General features: G+C 44.7%; 2 protein-coding genes across 8 annotated transcripts in view; one reads left to right on the forward strand and one right to left on the reverse strand.

Annotated features, from left to right (window-relative positions):
• The window catches only part of Pus7l (pseudouridine synthase 7 like), a 21,305-nt gene extending 14,602 nt beyond the window's left edge, over positions 1-6,703 (reverse strand). The window contains exons 1-2 of one of the 4 annotated variants that reach the window (XM_076911944.1): positions 6,570-6,703; positions 3,337-4,405 (exon numbers count right to left, since the gene is read on the reverse strand). In XM_076911944.1, coding sequence (XP_076768059.1) covers positions 3,337-4,393 — 1,057 coding nt within the window. In that variant the 5' untranslated portion in view covers positions 4,394-4,405; positions 6,570-6,703. Of the gene's footprint in view, positions 1-3,336; positions 4,406-4,774; positions 6,221-6,246; positions 6,455-6,569 lie in introns of those variants that run through there. The other 3 variants (XM_034517370.2, XM_076911943.1, XM_076911945.1) reach the window with 3 other exon arrangements.
• The window catches only part of Irak4 (interleukin 1 receptor associated kinase 4), a 26,931-nt gene continuing 17,600 nt past the window's right edge, over positions 6,555-15,885 (forward strand). Inside the window, exons 1-3 of one of the 4 annotated variants that reach the window (XM_076911946.1) lie at positions 6,562-6,706; positions 7,156-7,330; positions 11,745-11,912. In XM_076911946.1, coding sequence (XP_076768061.1) covers positions 11,752-11,912 — 161 coding nt within the window. In that variant the 5' untranslated portion in view covers positions 6,562-6,706; positions 7,156-7,330; positions 11,745-11,751. Of the gene's footprint in view, positions 6,707-6,752; positions 6,933-7,155; positions 7,331-11,744; positions 11,913-15,885 lie in introns of those variants that run through there. The other 3 variants (XM_076911947.1, XM_034515964.2, XM_076911948.1) reach the window with 3 other exon arrangements.

The following is a 15,885-nucleotide window of genomic DNA, read 5'->3' on the forward strand; positions in this document are numbered from 1 at the left end:
CCACCTTCTAGTCTCCATATAGACCATTGTTGGGAAAACCTCTTGTGCACAGTGTGTAAAAGCATCACCTGTCAATAAAGAGCTGAACGGCCTATAGCAAGGCAGGAGTGGGCGGAACTTCCGGAAAGAGATAGGAATTCTGGGAAGGAGGCAGCTGTTGGAGAATTGCCACCAAAACGTGGAAGTTGTATGGCATTAACTCATAAATAAGTAATCTTCTGTGTTATTATTCGGGAGCTGAGGTGGGCATAGAAAAGCCCTAATAGTTACAGTCCATTTTCATACATTTATCCTAAATTCCAACACGTAAGACTCCTGATTTGTTGCGTTTCTGTTCAATCTTCCGAATACAATAGCAGTTCTGCCTCAGGTTCCAAGGTTGAATGCTCCATAGCAAGCGCTGTAGTTACTTTGCAAATCATTACATGAGTGCTTATATTAATAGATTAATAATCAGAGATACAAAGCAAAATGGTCGTTGCGGGAAACTGAAAGAAAGGCATGCCTATTGAGTTGATGTTGATGTCAGAATAGGAAGGTGGTAAAAATTCAGGAAATGAATGGCGGCAGTTGGTGGTAAGACAATGGTGGGCCGGAGACACAGATCAGCCATTAAGGCTAGGCTCACCACCAAAACCCTCAGGAATGAATAAAATGGAAGATTTTATATAATATACATTTTACTGGATTTTCGTAAACATTTAAAGCAGCGGTTCTCAACCTACTTAATGCTGGGACCCATGAACATGATTCCTCGTGTTGTGGTGAGCCCTACACCATAAGATTATTTTCAATGCTACTTTATAATTGTACTTTATAATTATAATTTATAATTATAAGTTGTATAATTTATAATTATAATTTATAATTTTGCTGTAGTTATGAGTCATAATGTAAATATTTTTGGAGATGGAGGTTTGTCAGAGTGGTCCTAAGCCAGAGGTTGAGAATTGCTGAGTTAAAGGTTAGTAAACTTACTACATGAGTACATAGATATGTGTATGAACACATGAAGGCAGAGATATTTTTATATGTGATATTCTGATTCTTGTAAAAGTTCACCTGAGCAAAATTGTTTGTTTTGCTTTTGGACACCAATATCATCATCATATTGGTCTCTTAGTGAACCATTAATTAATTCTAACTTCAGTAAAACTAACTAATGCATAAAAAGGTTCTCAGATCTTGACTCATTATCCTAAATCACTGATACCATCTCAAGTAGTATAAAAGTTAGAAGCCCTAAGAGGAGATGTAAGGATCTCACTGGGAAGGGGAAATAGAATAGATTCTGAGGGGGGGAGCTGGGGACTGGTAGGGGTGGGAACTCGAGGGATCAGGTGTATGTTGGGGAGGGGGGATACTGGGAGAAATGACTGGAATTGGGGAGGCATTTTGGGGGCAAAGTAGAAACACAGTACAATGGAAAGTGCATAGAATCTATGGGGTGATCCTAGCAAAGACTTCTGGTAATGGAAGACAGAGCCTGAACCTGCTGTCTTCTGTAACTAGGAAAGGCCTCAAATGGAGGACTGGGACCAAGCCTTTGACCTACAGTTTGTCCTGCCTGCAGAGTGACTGAGCAAGCGGAATCAAAGTGACCATAGCGACTTCATCTGCAACTGACAGGACCAGATGCAGAGTCCCACTGCCAAACATTAGGTGAAGCTTGGGAGTCATGCAGAAGAGTGGGAAGAAGGATTGGAGGAGGGGCCAGGGACACAACATGAGAACACCGTCCACAGAATGAACTGACAGGGACGCATAGGGACTCTTGGAGATCAGGCAGACTGTAGGGATCTGACCTAGGTCCACTGCATATATGCCATGGCTGAATAGCCTGGTGTTCTTGTAGGACTCCTAACGGTGGGAGAGGGGCCTGTCCCTGACTCTTTTGCCTACTTGTGGACTCTTTTCCTCCTACTGGGTTGCTTTGTCCAGCTTTGATGTGCCTGGTCTTATTGCAGCTTATTATGCCTTGCTTGGTAAATGTCCCTGGGAGGCCTGCTCTTTTCTGAGGGGAGGTGGGGGGTGGATCTGGGAAAAAAGGGGGAGTCAGAGACTAGGGGGAGAGGAAGGAGGGGAAACTTCAGTCATATGTAATATATGACAGAGAAACAAATAAACCTTAGAGTTAGTTAAATCATGCAATCCCCTTCCTATAAGTCAGCAATTCTTCCTATAAATCAGCAAATCACCTTAAACCAGCAATTCTCTTCCTATATGTAAACCTATTTTTACTTTTCCTTCAAAATAGATCAACTCATTCATAGTATCGTTTATTCCCATGCTCACATTTGTGGATGCTAAGCTTTAAACCGATGAAAGATCTCCCCAGTCCAAAGCGTTTAATGGTGCCTGCGGTCCCAGCACTTAAGAAGCCAGAGTTGGAGATCAGTCTCAGCTAAGTGAGGTCATGTCTCAAGGAAAGCAAAAGCTAGGGGGTGGCTCAGGGTTAGAAGGCTTGCCTTGCACGTACAAGGTCTTTAATCCCGCTCTGACATTTCACCTATGTCTTTGTGAACTGCTGCCATGTAAAACCAAAGCCCACATCCCTTCAAATTCAAAGGTCTCACACCAGAGTCCTGTGAGGCACGCACAGTCCTCCCCCTGTGCCTTATGCATGTGTGCATACTGTTAAATGTCTGCTAGATGAATGTATAAGACATGCTCATTGGAAACACTTTCTATTTTTCAAGTAAGATATACAGACCAATGAACCCCACACCTGTCCTCTGACATTTAATAGGAACCATTCAGCCTCGGAAGACCTTATAGCCCTTAAAGCAGAAATTCCCAAGATACATTCTCCATGCCAAACTGGCAGGAAATGCTTCCTGGGGGAACTGAGGAAATTCCACTCTAAGCCTTCTGAATCTGAAACTGAAACAGGGCTCAGAAAACGGGTTACAATGACTTGAGAGGTTACAAGGCTCGCTGGAATGTGAGGACGCCTGCCTGATGAGCCAAGAATGCAGGCCCTATCTTGCATTGCAGACCGTCTCTCCCCTTCGCAAGCAGACAATAGATCCATCTTACTCCAAACACTTAATTATGGTTGACATTATTCTGAAAACAGAAAAATCATTACTCTCAAAACCGATCAAGCACAAAACAATTGCTTCAGCTTTACGCCTCGTGACCATTCAGTATAAATGTCTTTTTGTGCATATTTAAATAGTTTGTTTTCACATTGAGCATAATATGCAAGGCATCGTCTTGCCCCAAACAATCTGTCCACATACTCTTTACAATATCTCTATGACCAGGTCCAGTTATTCAAATTACTCACCTTTCACAAACTGTACCCAAGAAAATGATGAGTTACTAAATTACCTGTACACACAGCTTTTCTTCTCTCGCATTCCGGATGCGATCTCTTCCCGTGTGCTTTTTCCCGGAATCTCACGGTTATGGCTGTGCTTGAGTTCCCAGCGCTGTAGTTCTGCCCAGGAAAGGACTTGGTTTCCACCAGGTTTCCGAACTTCTTGTTGAGAAAATGGTGCACGGCCTTCCTGTGATCCTTGTTTGGATCCGGTTTAAAGGTAAACTTGGAATTTTCTTTCTTTGCGTCCAAATATTTGAAAAAGCCAAGGGCTTCTTCTTCAGACACCAAATGGCAGAGTTCTTTAAACTCAAGGTTTGGTTTTACAACAACTTCGCTGTTGTTTCCTCTGGTTATCAAAAAGGGAAATTTCTGCCTGACAGCACTGTGCAAAACAGCCCTTTGGTTTTTGTCAAGGATCCTGCCTAGGGACAATTCAGGAGATGGTTCAATTAATTCAGTTTCTGAATTCCACATCCCTTTGACATCACAGGCAAACTGATCCAGCGATGTGTGAGTTTTCTCATCTAAAAGTGAATTTAATAAATCAACACTTTGTTCTTCACATTTAGAAGTCACACCGTTGACACTGTTTTCTTTTTCTGAGTCAGAATGATGGCTCTGGTCGCCATCAGAGCATACAGGCTGGATCTGGTGGCCATCGGAGCACCCAGGCTGGATCTGGTCGCCATCGGAGCACACAGGCTGGATCTGGTGGCCATCGGAGCACCCAGGCTGGATCTGGTCGCTATCGGAGCACCCAGGCTGGATCTGGTCACCATCTGAACACCCAGGCAAGTCAGCAACTTCTTCATTATTTTCATGTTCTAAGGATACATTCTGAATATTTAGCTTTGGCTTTTTGACAGAATTACTCGGTTCAGATTGTATTTTACTGATTTCATAGAGAGACTCATCGGCGGCCTTACTGACTAATTGTCCCCGTTCATCGATCTCGATAACAATGAAGTCACTGGCTGAGGTTTTTATACTGCCCTGAAAGCCAACGTGATCATTGATGAAACACAAGGAGCTAAACCTGATGCCGTCATCCGTGTTCTCTTCCATTCTTCACGGTGCCTACAAGAGAGACAGCGCACTCAGCTACCAGAAACGCTTACAGGCAAGAAGAACCGAAGTGGTCCTCAAGATCCACTCCATTCTCTCCCTCTCAAGTCTACGTTCCCTAAAAACGGGTCAATTTGGGGCTGGAGAAATGCTGCTTTGGCAGAGGACACCAGTTCAGTTCCCCAGTGCCCACATGGCAGCTCACAACCATCCCTAACTCCAGGTCCTGGGCATCTATTGTCCCTTTCTGACCTCTGCCACCCACTGCCCTCCCCCCCAGGCACACCTGTGATGCCCATGCATACATATACACAAAATGTATATGATAAAATAAATAAACCTATTAAAATGTTTAAATTTGCCAGGCTATGGTGGCACTACCTTTGGTCCTAGCCCTGGGGAAGCATAAGCAGGTGGATCTTTGTGAGTTCAAGGCCAGCCTGGTCTACAGAACAAGTTCTGGGACAGCCAGAAACCAGGACTATACAGAGAAACCCTGTCCCAGAAAACCCAACACAAACAAACAAACAAAAAGTTTTTTTTAAAAAAAAAAACATAAAATGGGTCAATTTCAAGTTTATCTAAAAAATAGTATCGTTAGGCTTACAAAGAAGAGAGAAGAAAATGGGACTGTTTTTACAATGACTGTAATCCCCAGAACCTCAAAATCTTCTGGAGCTAACTTCAAAGACTGTGGTAGTGTTTTTATACATTGGAAGTTAGATCATGAGAAAGGATAAGAAAGGAAAGTCTACAGTAAATAGGTACATGAACTTCTCTGTACACTTCAAGGTAGGATACGTCAGCCCTAAGTCCTTCATCTTTTCCTAAATTTCCTACAGGAAAGATACAAAATTCTTGAGCTGATGAGAGGGAATTTCTACCAAATCACTGGCGTTGGAGAAAAGAAAGCCTCATGGTGTTTTCTTGGAGCAATGACCCAAGGGTAATTCCATAGGGAGTGAATCCCAGAGTCCCCACACAGCCAACTATCTTCACACCACACGGAGCCCTGGGAAAGCAGCTTCACTGCCTAACTCTTGTATTCCCCAGACTTTACAAGTAATTGATCATCTACATCCTCAGAGGTTTTCACCGACCAATAAGCTAATCTCTAGGATTCATCTATAAGCTATAGAAACCTGTTTTCTTCCACAAACACAAGAAAAAAGAAGAAAAAAAACTGGTTTAATTTTCTGTATAGCATGTCCATCTTCTTCAACTTAAGTGTCAGGTCAGTTCCACATGAGCGGGAATTCTGCCTTATGCAATACTGACTAGTCCACATTCAGAACAGCAGCAAAGCGCATAGTAGGTCTGCAGTAGATACTAATTGAACAGAGATACAAGTAGAACGCAGTAAGAGCTGTAATAGTGATGAGAAAGAAGGAAGCGTTAACTGTTGTCTACGATAATCAGGAACGGTAAAAAAATGCTATTCGTCTTTGAAAATAGTTCAAAGGACAGAAGGGGGGCAGAAATACGACGTGCAAGTACAATCAAAACGGGCACTATGTTGGGGGGCAGGGGAAGCCCTGACCCAGAGCAGTGAGGATAGGGAGAACACTCTGTCAAAGGTTGGCATCTGGCCCGTGGAGGTGTTTCTAAAGACAGCTCTGACCAAGTCCACAGGAGTCCTAGGAACCCTAGGGATTGTAGGAAAACAAAGATCATAGGAAGGCTTTCCAGGCTAGAAGTGGAGACAGTGCAGCAAGAAGGCATAGCACCCAAGCAGCTAGTAAAGAGGCGGACTGCAAAGGCAGGCAGACTGGGCACGTGGGGGCGAGGGTGGCAGGAGCTCCTCCTCCGCTCCGCAGGCTGCGGATGGACCCCGACCCCCACCCCAACCCCACCCCAGTTCCTCGGCGCCCGCCACCACGTATTCTTTCCCGGTCCGCCTGTCTTGGACCCAAGGGTGACCGGCATCCCACTAGACTCTGCCAGCTCTACCTCACTTCCGAGAGAAAAGTAGTCCTTTGTGTGACACAGTGCGCATGCCCAGAATTCCGACGCCTAGCCGCTTACAGGGACATTTAAAGGGACAGGCTCCCCTTGCTGTAGCTCCTCCCTGGGTGGAGCTCGGAGAGGGAAGGGCGTGGCCTTCCGGGTTGGCTCCGCCCCTACACTCTCACCCTTAGCTGACCTGCCCTCCCTGTCCCCCAGAAGAATCTGGTACCCGGGGACCCTCATCATCCGGATCGCAGGCGGTCTGAAGTCTCCTCGTGGCCCTGCGTCCTCCACTCCCGAGTCCTCGCCGGACCGTGGCGGGGCGCCGATCGCCTTGTTCAGGAAGCGAGGAACTTCAGAGAGGAAGTAGGTTGTGTGAGGAAGGCTGATCTCTGGCCACGGTCTTCTGTCCCGGGCCGGGTTGGCGATCGGTCGCTTCGCCCCAGAAACAGGAAATAGGCTCATTCCAGCAGAGGAGGCTTGGGGAGCCCCACAGCCTTTGCTCGCAGGTCCGCCGGGTGTCTTCGCTTGCACGCAATGGGGAGCATAGGAAGCTGTACGTCAGACAGTTTATCAACAGGTAGAGGGAGAGGTAAGCGCAGGGTAGATTGGAAGCAAGAAAAGGAAAAGCAAAGCCCAACAGCACCATTAGCTTTCAAAATGAACACCACAGTGACCCCAAAGCAGGAGATGATTTTTTTAATCCATTTTTTTTCCGTTTCTGGGAGTAATCCTTCATGATATATGTCAAAGATTTCAGGTTTCCTTATTCTCCTGTTTTCAAGCTAAACATTTTTGCTTCCTACATGTTCCAGACTGACCTTGGCCAAACTTGAGCCTTCCAGTCCTGTCGTTGATTGCGCTGCAGAGTCCGGGACAGGAGAGCTTCTTCGAACATCCACGTACACTTTTAGAGCCCTCTTCTAGCTGTATCTTTTGGCTTCTTTGTCTTCATTCCCACATCCTATTGTCCAGACAGCCCCACTTAAGGTATGAATATAGAGCCATCTTCACTGCTCTCTGAATGTTCACTGTCTATTTATCTCAAGTCAGAAGAAAGTCAGGTCTGAAGCTTTAAGACCCTGGGAGGACAATCCCTTGTCTCTAACCTCACCACTCTGCTTGTCAGTGGTTGTTAGTTCTCAAACCCAGGACAAACAGCTAACTGAGATGCCTATTAACAACATAGCAAAGCAGATGCTGCCTACCAGGTTCTCCCAGCAGGACTCTCCTAGCTGGCACACCCCACCTCCCAACCTGAACTTCCCAGCTTCGCTCCCCGCAGCTCCTCTGGTCCCTATATAACAGCCATTTTGGCTATTCCAATCCTTTGGTCAGTTTCAGGAGCAACCATGCCCCACCTCTCTCATTTCTGTTTTTCATTCAGAAGCACCTCCAAGTTCTGTGCCTTCTGCTCATTTTTCTCAGGAACATTCCCAGCAGGCACCTCAATGATGAATGTTCTCATTCTGTGTCTTTCCAGTAAGATCTCATGAGGCCTCCAGAGTGACAACCCCTTCTAACCCCTTTCTCTCTCTGTCTGACACTGCCTTATTTACTTTTCTGTGACTGTGATAAAGCACTATGGCCACAGCAACCTTGAGCTTAGGGGTCTAGAAGGATGAGAGCCTATTGCAGGCACCGTGGGAGAAGGACAATGGGACCCTGCAGGCAGACAAAATGGTTGGGATGGAACAGGAGCTGAGCTCACTTACTGAGTAACAAGCAGGAAGCAGAGAGAGCACACTGGAACCGGCTCATGTCTTGAAACCTCAAGTCCACCTCCAATAACTTCCCCGTCCCCCCAGTCACGTGCTGGTTTGAATATGCTTGGCCCAAGGAGTGGCACTGTTAGGAGATGTGACCTTGTTGGAGGAAGTGCATCACTATGGGTATATGGGCTTTGAGACCCTTCTCCTAGCCACATGAGAGACTCCTAGTCTTCTCCTGTTTGCGTTTGGAATAAGATGTAGAACTCTCAGTACCTCCAGCACCATGCCTGCCTAGACACCTGCCATGCTTCCTGCCATGATGATAATGGACTGAACCTCTGAACCTGTAAGCCAGCCCCAATTAAATGTTGTCCTTTGTAAGAGTTGCCTTGGTCATGGCATCTGTTCATAGCAATGAAAACCCAAACTAAGACAAGTCACCAATTAGGAACCAAGTACTCAAATGAGGGACACCTATGGAGTCCATCCCATTCAAAGCACCGCAGACACTATTTAACAGACTGCAAAATGCGTCCTTAGCATCCTACCTTCTTCCTTCATTAGAATAAAACTTCCCTGTGTTCTTCCCTCCTTTTTCTCTCTATTCTTCTTAACGCTTTATTTTCAGGCACCTGGATTTATATCTGTCACAAATAGGACACGGTTTGGTGAATGGATGACATTAGACATTTCAGTATATCCAGAGCATTTTAGAGGTCACTGAAGTAAGTCGGTGTTTAGGAATCATGGATGTCTCCTCCGTCTCTGAAAGGTCTTTTGGTGGATGCATCGGGAATAAATGGAGAGTTGCAGGGGGAGAGTCACCGGGAGAGCTTATGTGGAACATTTGTGTTTGGGGATAGGGCGAAGTTCAGACTGAGTGAAAGCATAAGGAAGAAGTGATCGAGAGGAGGGGCCAGAGTGGGAAGGAACCAAAGATTCTTCTATAGGAGGAGGCTTGCTGGGTTGTTTGTTTGTTTTGTGTTTGTTGTTGTTGTTTTCTTTTTTTTTCCCCTTTTTGGTCGGCTCCCTGTGTCTTTTGTCACCATCTCAATCCATTAAGGATTTGTTTTGTGCTGAACTAACACTGTTCACAGAGGAGGGCACAAAGGCCACCCCTAATCGTCAGGTCTAGTCTTTTGGAGCACTTCAGCAGCCAAGGAAGTGAGCTGGTCCTGAAGGACGTTAAGCAGATTTGAAATGTAAGTTTTTCTGAGCTCTGATAGGACAGAGAGGTTAATGCAGAGAAGGCGTCAGCCCTGCTGCTTTGGTTCTGAGTCCTGGAAACAAGGTCTAGAGCGGTAAGAGAAGGTTGAGTTGGGTGGCCATTGGTCTCCCCCAGAGGTCAGAGGTCATCTAAGTTGATGGCCCATTGGTCTCCCCCCAGAGGTCAGAGGTCATCCAGGCTGATGGCCCATTGGTCTCCCCCAGAAGTCATCCAAACTGCTCTCCAGGGCCTAGGGGAGCTGATTTCAACGGCTTCAAGGTGACAAAACGAGTGATGTAGAAGGGACCATAGGGTGCCTCAGAGGGTGATTTATCTCAGGAGCCACAATAAAACATAGCTGATCGCAAAGATTCAAAACCTAAGTCAGGAAGTAATAACTGTACAGCCTTGTGGGAACATTAGGAGGCAAAGTTAATGAGCGGGGTTTTTTTTTTAATTGGAGATTAAAATGAGTTTTATTCACTAAGGTTAAACGTTCAGTTGTTTCAATGACTGTGGTGATGAGGAACATCATGGCAGCGTGCACTCGATGGAACCAATCTGCTTCCCTCATGGTATGGGGAGGGGCGGAGAGAAAGAGGGAAGAAAGAAGGGATGGGAGGGGGAACAGGGTTCACATCCTTCAAGGCACACCCCTAATGAGCCTTTTCATCCAGGTAGGCCTCGCTTCCTAACATTACCACCAATTCCCAACATCCCATTAAGTTATGACTCCATCTGCGGATGAATACATCGATAGATAACTGGAGAGCCTTCATGATCCAAACATGCTGCCCCCCTCCCAACACTACTATAATAGTGACAAGGCCTTCCAAACAAGAGCTTTAGGGAGACGTTCTAATCCAAACCATACCACACCAGTATCTATAATGTATAAGTCACCATTAATGAACAGAATGAGTTTGGTCCTTAACTCGTTCGTGGAGCTTAAAGTCTAATGGCAGAGACAGGTGGTAAACAAGCAACTAATCGTATGCTTATAAATACACTGTGCAGTGATGAATGGTTACTAGGTTGGGGAAAGTCAACCTGTTTAGTTGTGATGGACAATGAAGGCCAGAGAGACAGAGTGTTAGCATAGAAGCCTACATACAAACAAGCGTTCTCTTTTACTGTCCCATAGCTTTTACGTGCTGTACCATTTGGAAATATTACTTACGTACCCAAGAATAATTGTATTTTTTTTAAAAAAATGAAAAATGTATAGAAAGAAATCATTGAAAGAATAATACGAGTCTATTTCTCTTGATTAATTGGAAGGAAAGACTATTGTCTCCTGAGACTAAGGGGCAGAGAAAGCACAGAGAGAGGTAAACATGGGAAATGGTCACCAAAGACAAGGAGAGAGGAGTCAAAGGTCACGTGAGTCCCGGAGGCCCAGTGGAAGGGGGTGTTCCCGTCGGTCTGTGCAGTAATCCACCGAACAAGTGATGTGTGTGTGTGGGGGGTGTGTCTCGTAGCTGTGACTCTCCAAGGTGGAACACAAGGAACCAGGAGGATCTAGCAAATATCAAGGAACTAGCCACAGTGACAGGCCCTGGAGTCCACCTTACAGAAAACAGTAGTCACGCAGGTCCCACAGGCTCAAACCAGGTCTTTTTGTATGCTCCATGAAAAGTAGGTAGGCAAGACATGTCTTTTAATGGTATATAAATTATCTCTTTTTTTCTTTTGCCAAAGATTGTTGGGTAAAAATCTTTAATAGTAGGTGTTGCAGAGACGCCTCAGTGGTTACGCACTCTTGGTAGTGTGCAGAGGAGTCAGGTTCAGTTCCCAGCACACACGTGGTGGGTGGCTCAAAATCATGAACTCTAGTTCCAGAAGATCCGGTGCCCTCCTCTGACCTCTGCAGGCACCAGACAGGCACGTGATGCACAGACATGCATGCACACAAAATACTCATACACATAAAACAGAATAAATACACCATTAAAAACATTTTCATAGTAAGTGAGTACTAACTGAGAAAAATAAATTGAAAGATAAAGTCTCTTTTGTTAATAGATTTGATTCCTGAGCACACTCCCCAGGTCTCTTCCCAATAGGCACATTGCCTTTTATAGATTCCACTTGAAAAATTCCAGTGTCAGAATGAAGTTTTCCAATGTTAGTTTGTGGGGAAGAAAAGAAGAATCCTGGAGGATGATCAGATGTCCTTCAATAGGAGGTGGGTCGGAGAAAGAGCTGCTCTGTGCTCCGATGGTCAGATGCCGGCATCTCATGCAGTACAGCAGTGTGTGATGGGTAGCTTCTAGACGCCGTCTCTGAAACTGTTGTAAGGTTTTGTTATTGTTTGTTTCAAGACAGGGTTTCTCTGTGTAGCCCTGACTGTCCTGAAACACACTCTGTAGACCAGACTGGCCTCGAACTCAGAACTCAAAGATCAACCTACCGGCATTAAGGGCATGCGCCACAACCACCCAGCTGACTTGTAAAGTTGTAATAGGAATTTTTCATATTCCAGATAGAAGATGAACAAGCCTTTGACACCATCAACATACGTCCGCAGCCTCAATGTTGGCATCCTTCGGAAGCTGTCGGATTTTATTGATCCTCAGGAAGGATGGAAGAAATTAGCAGTAGCTATTAAAAAGCCGTCCGGTGATGACAGATACAATCAGTTTCATATAAGGTAATGTGGTGTTTATTTTTCCTTTCTAAACCCTTCCCATCACAAGAAGGATGCGGGCATGACTACTGTCTATCGTGACAGTTTAGAAGGTGAACCTTTCTATCATGGTGGTGGCATTGGTAATATATAATTATGATTTTGTATATAGAATTTCTGCTAACATTGCTGCAAATGTGTTTTTGAGCTCGAATCCAGCTCCTCATCTTTGTTTAGTTTGTTGGGCCAGGAACAGTTGACTCTGCTTCGGGCTTTGCATGTCCAAACTGAAGAGACAGAAGGCTAGTAGAAGAATCTATGATTTTAGAGTCTACGCGTTGCAGTGTGTGAGTAAGGATGAGTGCCCAGACACCCTCACTCACCGGGATTCTTGGATCCAGGATTTTCTAACAACTTCCTGTAATTGCCTCTCTTACATCTCTCCTCAATTTACTAGAAAACAATCCAGTTCGGATTTTAATTTTGCACTTTGATTTTCAGTAAAACTCAATATGAAATTTTGTCTTACATATAACTAAAAAATAAATTCTTAATTTTTTTTAAATCGGTCTGGTAAGGACTCTAAAGCCTGGGCTCCCATACTGACCTTCCAGCAAATGTCTGCTCCCACGAAGGCAAGCATCATTAAGTACAAGGGGAAAACTATTGTGTTTTATAAAAAGATACAAGAAGGAAGGAATAACATGGAGGCCCGGTATTGGTGTAGGGACAGGGGGTGCCTCCGCGGTCCATGCTGAAACATCCCTTCCCCCTGAGGGACCAACCATTCTAGTATAGAATAGAGTTTATTTAGGGCATGAGGAGGGGAGTTGAGAGAAAGGCAGAAGGGGAAGGAGTGGGGGGGGGGGGGGAGAGGCTGGCCATGAGCAAATGGAGGGGGGGAGGGGAAAAGGAGACAGGGGGAGCAGGAACAAGAGGAGAGAACAAGAGCAAGAAGTCAAAAGAGGGGATCCGGCAAGCAGCCCCTGTTTACAGTGAGTCAGGCACACCTGGCTGTTGCCAGGTAACTGTGGGGTGGAGCCTAGACAAAATGCCAACAAAAGCTCAGCTTTCAAACTTGAAAACCAAGTTTCCAAGGATAGTTTGTTATTTCCATAAAAAAAATGGAAGGGGGCTTGCTGCAGCAGTCATTCTAGAGAGAAAAGACTCTTCTGAACTGAACAGTGCCAAAACACTGTCAGGATGGCAGAAGTTATGGAGTTTACAGCAGGCAGCCAGGAGCGAAGACAGTCTCCCACAAGGCACATCAGGGCCCAGAAGTTAAAAGTTCTGTCCACAAATACTATATACATTGAGGAGAAAGTTAACCGTTGCCAGCGACAGGGTCTCCTGTAGCCAAGGCTGGCCTCAAACTTGCAAGGCTAGCCTAGGACAACTGATCCTTCTCCTTCCATCTTCTAAGTGCTAGGATAGCAGGTGTGCACCAGCTTGAGAGGGGTCCGTGTATCATGAAGAAACCTGAAGCACATTCCGTTATCCAGACGGTCAAACTTTGTGCCACCATTTTGTGTTTCTGGGTATGATGTAGCAGAAAGAATGCATTAGCTCCTGTGTAGTTCCTACAAAAAAAATAGATAGATAGATAGATACATAGATAGATAGATACATAGATACATAGATAGATAGATAGAGTTAATCATAATTGAAATTACTAATTAAAAGGCAGTCAGGTAAATGGAGATGGTGAGACACAGACAAGATAACTGGCCTATACTGTAGGGTGTGAGAGAGAAAGAGAGAGGGAGAGGGACATAGAGAGACTGAGAGAGAGGGAGGGTGTTGGGAGTGAAAGAGAATTCAGAAGAGCACAGATGTAGCCAGATGTTAACCAACTGACCAACTGGTAAATCTAGATGGGGACTAAGTTGTTCACTGTACTAGTCTTTCAAAAAAATTTTTTTATTAAGTTTGAACGTTTTCCAGATAAGGGCTTTGGAAGAAAAACCAAATGATCTGTCTTGGTTAAGTTTTCAGTATTACTTCCCAAAGCTAATTTTAAACTTTGAAGAACTGAAGTGAAAAAAAAAAAGATGATTTCCCATCTATCTAATTAAATATAGTTAAGATCTAAGCACAGGCACATTCTGCTGCGGGAAACAGACTTACGCATTTAAAACTATAGAGCTGGAAGACTGACCATGTAGTGTGAGGTGCATGTAAGACACTGCAGTATAGCTAAGTGGTCTAAAAGTACACACTTTGGTCAGAAGAGCTCTGAATCTGGATCTGAACTTGAGTACATTTGAGTGTGCCGCGTGGCTCACAGCTAACCACTCCACCCATCTGAGCCTAGCAGTCTCAAGGTAAACTAGTAACATCCGCAGACTGTCTCTACAGCTGGTTGTATCCTGTAGCTCTCTGAGTAAATATTCAGGAAATATTTGGTAAATAATATCAACTGGCTGTGTTTCAGTGGCATGTGTGTGTATGTGTTTGTATGTGCATGTTAAGCATACATGCTTGTGGAGGCCAGAGGTCAATATCAGGTGCCTTTCTCATCTGGATCCATCTTATTCTTTGAGACAGAGTATCTCACAAAGCTCGGAGTTTACCAATTCCTCTAGACCGGTGGTTGCAAAAGTAATTTTCATTCTCCAGATGTAATTGTCCTCTCAGAGGCTTACTGCTGAAAAAGCTCACCCTTTCTGGCTCTTTCTGAACTCTGGCTGGCTGGTTCAACTCAGCTGTTCTAGTCCAAACTCCTCTCCAACCTGGCTGATTCAAACTGGCTTCTCTTGACTTCTTACTGAATTGCTCTGCTTGGTCTCAAACTAACTCTAGCAACTTGTTCTAATCTTCTCGATCCTTTTCATTCTCTGACTTGTTATTCACCTGCAACTTGTCTCTGTAAAACTGTCCCAGTAAAACCTCTCAGTTTCTATCTGTCTCTGTCTGTCTGTGTCTGTCTGTGTCTGTCTGTGTCTGTCTCTCTGTCTCTGTCTGTCTGTCTCTCTGTCTCTCTCTGTGGGGTGTGTGTGTGTGTGTGTGTGTGTGTGTGTGTGTTGCTCTGTTAAATAGCCTCTCTTTCCTGTCTTTTCTTTGAAGAGTTGGGCATAGCCTACCTCTGACTCATTTTGTCTGATTTTTCTCTGATTTGTCACTTTGTCTGCAACTCAGACATGGGTACTTCCTTATACAAACTAACTTTACCTTCATTGTTTGGGATTAAAGGTGTATACTAAGGGCATGTCAATATTCCAGCCAGAGGGAATAAAGGTATATAGTCTTGCAGGAGGGATTAATGTTGTGTACTAAGGGCATGTCTGTATTCCAGCCAAATCACACAGGAGTAGGTCTTCGGATGTGATCTCTTGCCAGAGCAGCCATATTGCTGGATTACAATTCCTCTACTAGTGATCACAACCTTCCTAAGGCTGTGACCATTTAATACAATTCCTCATGTTGTGGTGACCCCAGCTATAAAATTATTTTGTTACCTCTTCATAACTGTAATTTTGCTACTGTTATGATTTATAAAATATCTGGTATGCAGGATATCTGATATGTGACCCCTATAGGGGTCACAACCCATGGGTTGAGAACAATTGATCTAGACTATCTAACCAGTGGACTTCAGGGCTCTGCCTATAGCTGCTTCTCCAGCCCAATATTACTGCGGGTGCCCTACACTGGCTTCTTTTTTATGGATGCTGGGGAATCTAAACTCAGGTCCCGAGGAGACTTCACACTGGCACAGCAAGCACATTACCAACTGAGCTATATCTCCCAGACCCAAAAGCTAACTTACTTTTTTAAAAGAGTTATTTTATTTTATGCCTATACAAGCTTTGCCTGTGTGTGTGTGTGTGTGTGTGTGTGTGTGTGTGTGTGTGTACATCACATGTGTGTTTCATACTTGTGGAGATCAGAAGATGGTATGAGATCTCCTGGAACCAGAAATGCAGGTAGTTGTGAGCTGCCATGAGGATGCTGGGAACAAAATCCTGGTTCTCTGTAAGGGCAGCCAGTGCTCTTA

The sequence above is a fragment of the Arvicanthis niloticus genome, chromosome 13, assembly GCF_011762505.2.
Source record: "Arvicanthis niloticus isolate mArvNil1 chromosome 13, mArvNil1.pat.X, whole genome shotgun sequence".
Classification (NCBI taxonomy): Eukaryota; Metazoa; Chordata; class Mammalia; order Rodentia; family Muridae; genus Arvicanthis; species Arvicanthis niloticus.